This window comes from Gadus chalcogrammus, chromosome 4, assembly GCF_026213295.1.
Source record: "Gadus chalcogrammus isolate NIFS_2021 chromosome 4, NIFS_Gcha_1.0, whole genome shotgun sequence".
In the NCBI taxonomy this organism is placed as follows: Eukaryota; Metazoa; Chordata; class Actinopteri; order Gadiformes; family Gadidae; genus Gadus; species Gadus chalcogrammus.
The window spans coordinates 10479151-10485516 of record NC_079415.1 but is presented as its reverse complement, the minus strand read 5'-3'; the positions used below and the strand labels follow the sequence as shown (position 1 = coordinate 10485516).

The 6366-nt window shown below is 39.8% G+C and overlaps 1 protein-coding gene across 1 annotated transcript in view; it reads left to right on the top strand.

The window, feature by feature from the left end:
• The first annotated feature begins 4721 nt into the window (after positions 1-4721).
• rnf34b (ring finger protein 34b) overlaps positions 4722-6366 on the top strand; it is a 14354-nt gene continuing 12709 nt past the window's right edge. Inside the window, exon 1 of the mRNA XM_056588552.1 lies at positions 4722-4850. Coding sequence (XP_056444527.1) covers positions 4845-4850 — 6 coding nt within the window. The 5' untranslated portion in view covers positions 4722-4844. The remainder of the gene's footprint in view (positions 4851-6366) is intronic.

Here is a 6366-nt window from a genome sequence, read left to right as displayed (position 1 = left end):
CGATAGCTTTTATACTGCGTTTAGTGTAAACAGCTCAGCGGCTTGTCATTAATAAGGATAATAATTCATTTAATTAGTGTATTGCTTTAAATAAGTGATACGTGAGGCAAAGATGTAATGTGATGGATTTGTGTCTCATAAACGACTGATCACTGTCTGTTTAAAAACCGAATCTAACAAAACTAAACAACTAATATTGATAACTATAGACGTTAACTACGTCGATGTTGTAGATGTATATTTATGTTATATATTATATTTATTATGTTAACTTGTTGTTAGATAGATGTCATAGATGGATGTTGTTAATATATGGATGTTGTTAACTCAGTAAATGTTGTTAAATATATAGATGTTGTTAACAATATAGATTGATGGCTGATAATAATATGTTGTTACCTAGGTGTTGTAGCCAGATAGATGTTAACTATATAAATGTTGTTAACTAAATGGATGCGGTTTTAAACTTGTATCCATGCATCTAGTGGTGCTGGCTAGAACAACATCTTTAAGCAGAACTTTCAGACACAGAAAGTGTGTGTGTGTGTGTGTGTGTGTGTGTGTGTGTGTGTGTGTGTGTGTGTGTGTGTGTGTGTGTGTGTGTGTGTGTGTGTGTGTGTGTGTGTGTGTGTGTGTGTGTGTGTGTGTGTGTGTGTGTGTGTGTGTGTGTGTGTGTGTGTGTTTACGCGCGCGAAAGGGCAAGGGGTCTGAATGGACGATGGGTATCATTGATCGTACCGTGGTTTGTTGCCAGGGTTAGGGTTAGGGTTACTAACCCTGTCTCAATTGATCCACAGCAAACAAATGGTGCGGCTGGTGAACTGTCATCCGGCTCTCCTCTTAATGAGAGTTTGGCGACATCTCCTGGCCTTTAAAATCCTCAAGGGAATGCAACTAAAACGGCAAGGGGAAAAGCAACTATAATTGTACTTTTTTCACGTTATGACCTGTAACATCACTCTATTTTGTTTATCTTCTGATCCAATTGCGCTGATATATGACCAGATAAACACAGAAGGTTACAGCGCTCGGATAGATTTTCACCGTTTCCTAATTTAAAGACCCATTGTTAAAATGAAAGGTATATTTGCCTATACATATAAACCTATATTTGGATAGATGTTTAAAACCTGGATTATGAATCCGTTAAGAAACTAGCTTCATAAGTAGTAATAACGCACGCACAAAATCAAATACAGACACACACACACACACACACACACACCCACACACACACCCACACACACCCACACCCACAGAGACACACACACACACCAATCTCTGGTTACTTGTTCTGGTACGTGGGAGTGCTGTGCAAAAGAGGACGGCCACCCAGACTGGCCCCACATCGTGTGTGGATGTCAGACTGGGAGTCTAAAGAACACCAGATCATGGGAAGAAGGATAGGGAGAGAGGGTATAGGCTGGCTTGCATGTCTCTTCATCACAATTACAGTCAGGGGACAGGGGGGTGGGGGTCAACAAGAACAAACTGGAAGTCTTAAAGGGAAGATAAGAACAACAAGAATAAAGAAAACAACATAGGGATCTGCAATCTCAACATGAAATAACAGCACAAATGTGTAGATGTTATGAGGTTATGATCCGTGACCTTACATAATAATGCAAAATGTGCAGCGTAAAATAGGGTTGGGTATATTTATTATCTATGTATTATTATATGTTATAAAGCCCCTCAATACAGGGATGCAAATTAGCACATTTTACAAAATATGTAACTTTTAAGCCTTCAAGAGTGTATCTAACCAGATGTGGAAGAAACATGGAGAGCAGCTCGTAGGAGAGGCCTTCACTGCCATAGGAAGGGTTAACCAACTCTAACCATAACCCAACAAATCGATAACCATGTATTAACCATTGCCTAAAATGTTCTAGGTTCGAACAGTTTTCAGTCTGTAAGCATATCCATCCCTTAACAAGATAGCCTACTACTACCTACTATGCTAGTACTTGCACTATGGGAGAAAATGACGGAGGTTTAAAGGAAGTATGAGTAATATCTTGCCCACATGTTTGAAACCAGTTTATTACCCCTCCTGATAGCTCTCTTCAAGGAGCTCCTGATCCATTGTAGATAAGAGCTGGCTTTAGGATGACCGGTGACCACTGAAGCTGTTATCTCTCTATATTCAATGACCTCAGTCTTTTTCTCACTTCACTTATATGTTAAGGTTAACCAAGCATTGTCAAAAACGTGACTAAGTGTTAAATGCGGTATTAGTGTATTTACCTTATGGTTAAAGGAGCCATAAGCCATCCCATTTGAGGAAAGGTCAACAAAGGACTTCATCATGAGGGACATTCACGTGTCACTCATTTATACCATTTGCCAATACAGAGATAAAACCTGGTTACTTAGCTGTCTGTCAAATGGCCCCTATAAAGGCTGTAAACCTCTGTATATCTGGCTCACATCATCCATGAAAGGAAGAGATGGGGAGGCTGAGGTCCACAAGGAAGAAAGGAGTCTGACGGTGTCTCTCTCACTATTCTTACATTAACTTAAAGGTTCAAATATATAGTTATTAATAGTTGAAAATTGTGCGAATGCATGCTTATTGTCTAAGTAGATTTTCACTGTACTTTCGTATGTAATATCTCTCTTTGATTATACATGGCTCAACTCATAAGAACATAAGGTTTATTATGTCTGTTTTTTTTTTTGCTATAGTATCCTACTAGGACCTAATACTAGTAGCTACTACTACCATATCGGCTATCGAACTGTGACCCCTACTACCTACTACTACTACTACTACCTATCATATCTGAACCTACTTACCAGGTGGCTACTAGTACTACTACCTACCCTACCAGCTCATTCATGAGATAACAACAAGCTGAAAGCAAGGCTAGACATAAACCAGGTCTTGCTAAATGACATTACGCATCTGGCGCTGCACGGTGGTCCATTAATAAAAGGAGCTCCGGAGAGTTATATTCATAGTGACAGACATGTGGTCGCCGTCAGGGTTCGCTGGCATCTCTCCGATGTTTCTCTCACGGGGGCGTCTGCCGCTAAAACCAATGGTGCGTTCACGTCGCTGGAAAAAATGGGCGACATTTTCGCGAAGTCGGAAAGTTCGCGTGAACGACACACCTCATGACGCTGTTATGATTGTACTTCCGTTCGGCGTTCACTCTCCTGGTGATAACGAGAGGGCTCACCAGTGATGACGCTCACGCTACGCATGTTCCGGACAGCGACCGTTCATGTGCACTTGGGAAACAGCCGGTTGGGAATCTAAAAGTTCTTCACAGCAGGGTTTTTTTATCCGAAAAAAACAGTCAGAACTAAATACAACTTATAGGATCAGTTTCAAATTTGCATGCCTTTATTTCCTTGATGCCTATCACCTACTATCCTTTTGCTTTTATTAATGAGAAGCACATACAGTATTGCCACTGTAAGGAAGGCAACACTTGCCCTTATCTAGAGCTGGTTTATCAGTAGGCCTACACAACGTTTAAAACTGAGCAAAGTCATGCCAACAGACGTTACAACGTCAATCAATAGTAAAGTATGTGATATGATGGTTGATTCTTTTATATTGAGTAAAACTATGGACCTTAAAGACAAAAACGTTCACGTTCCGCCATGTTCATGCGCGTCACTTCTATAGGTCCATGAGGCTTGCAGCCAGGGAAACCGACGGGGATTGATTGTATTTCCGCTATACAAAAAAACGTAATGCATAAGGAATAAGCAATGCTGAGTTTAATTGAACATTTCAGTACGAATGCAGAACGTGGAAGTGTTTTAACACTTCAGCTGAATAGAAAACTTCAGGTAGACCTATTTATATTAATTAGGATTTTTTTTAAATTAGGCCAGTTGTGATCTTTGATTATTGCTTATATAGTTGTCATGAAGTTGACCATGTATTTAGATTGCAAAACAGAATGAATAGTTTAATAATATCTACGTCCTATTTTTGACAGTACTTCAGTAGAGTAGTGTTGTCCTGTGTTGATATGTGGTTCTGCACCCACATCACGGCTATCTGCTGCCCCCTGGCGGCATGTTATGTGTAGATAAAGGTCTTTCCTGGAAACCCCGTGTTGCGGGCTGCATACGAGATGTGGGTCCTCATCATTCCTCATATGAATACTGCAGTAATTGCCGACACGGGCACGAGACAACTGAACATTAAAGATAATTTGCCCATACAGGCACATCTGATGTTTCTTATGGTTATTTCTGCAAGCACAAGAACACCAAAAAATATGGTTTTGCCTTCTCATTATACAAATATTCACAGAATGAAAAATTGCTTGGAAATATGGTAAAGAAAAATAGTCAATGTTGCTACAATATTTTTTTTCTGTTAGTGGGTGACCTTTATTATAATGATATGTGATACAATAAATATGTGAAACTTTTCAATCCAAATAGACTGCTTGGAATTTTCATATAGCGACGACTGGATGGAGGTTACCCCATCAGACATTTAGTGAATAGTACACTGTGTACTGTCATACCGGGCTTGAAATCTTATAAGACAGCCATGCTCAAAATCCTATAAAACATCATGTATTATTGGCTTCATGCTGTCAAATCGTCTTGGGAATCAGACTCCAAACGTGTTTACGCACAGCGTGTGTCACGCCCATTGGTGAGATCTTTACGGAGATTGGCTGACTAAGAAAACCGACACTCGGTAGAATCGGTGATTGGTCAAGTCTCCCTTGCACATTACGTCATGCCTCATCTTTTTACACAGGGAGGTAGAGAGAGGGAATACGTAATGGTTTGATTCCCTTTGCCCTTGCAATGGTCGTCATTCTGCTATTACTTGGCAAATTCCTCAACCGGGAGTTGCAATGAAGGTATGGTGGCGATTTCTTCTGAGCGAACAGTATTTCTAAATTATGAAACGATGCTATTATAATTGCAACTTTCGGACGATACGCAAGACGTAGGGAATTTGGTACCCTAACGTCAATGCAAGTTGTCACAGTCTGGACATCTATTTGTATTCATGGATTACCGAATCGCCGGTGAAACCTTTCGTTAATTCTCAAGCGTAAGTTTACAAACGAACAAATGGTCTCCATTGCAAGTGCATTTCCGGTTTTCCAATGTGAGCTTATATCCCAATGCCATATTTCCTGCATCTTTCGGTGTGTCTGTGCTTGCTGCACACTGTCACTAATTGTGATTCCTCATTTGAACATCATTGTTATTGTTCGCCCGAGTCACGAGCAGTGGGCATCCAATAGTGCAATGTTCATTCATCCTAAACCTTTAATCCGCTTTTAATGTGGTAGAAACGTATCGTACTCTCTGCTGAGGCTTCAGTGAGCTGCAGGGTTTTCTTCTTGTCAAGACACAGCTATTGACTGACATCGTTTTAGCGTGCAGCATTGTGGGAGATTCTAGAAAAGGAAACACTGATGGAGGTGGCCCTAATGTGCCTTTTAGTTGTCTTTGGTAGTTCAAACCTAGAATAACACCAAATATAGATTGTAACATTTCACCAGCACACCACAATAATAATAATAATAATGATAATATTTGTACATAATAATATGTATTATTATTATTACTATTAATATATGAAGTTAATCATATATTAAGTTGTGGCCGAACCAACTGGGGGAAGCATACTATTATTAGAATAATTATTAATTTGTTGAGCTGTAGAAGATAGGATAGCTATTTTGATATGGCTGAAATATGGATGAAGAACTGACATTAAATTATAGTTGCAGTGCATGTTTTAGACCTGTTATTTCTTATTTTATTTTTAATTGAAAAGCATTTTTCTACCCACGGGGAGCAGAACACACAGCAAACCACAACCTCTGCCAAAATAGGAAACCGTAGGCTGAGAGTGGAAAGATAGTGACACATTTATAAAATAGCAATTCAACCTATACATCTGTGATCTGTACAGTATCGAATTATAGTGGTTTGGGATCTGATAGACATTCGTTGAGTTTTTTTATCAGTTGGGATGCTGTATCTTCCTAGGTTGTCTTAACATGCTTATAGCAGTCTATGGATGAATATTTCAACTAAAATGATTCCCTCAGCTCTCATCTACCCCCCTCCAAGAACAATTGAAAGCCGAGTGAATACATATTGATTTCTGTGTACACACATTACTAATCCTGAATCATTACCCCCCCCCCCCCCCCCACACACACACACACACACACACACACACACACACACACACACACACACACACACACACACACACACACACACACACACACACACACACACATCACATCATCGACTGCAAACATCAAACTTGCATTAAGCGCACTTAATAATGTAAAACTTCGCAAGCATCTTGGTTTTCAAAGCTTCTTGTGCCTTGACTGAAAAGAATGT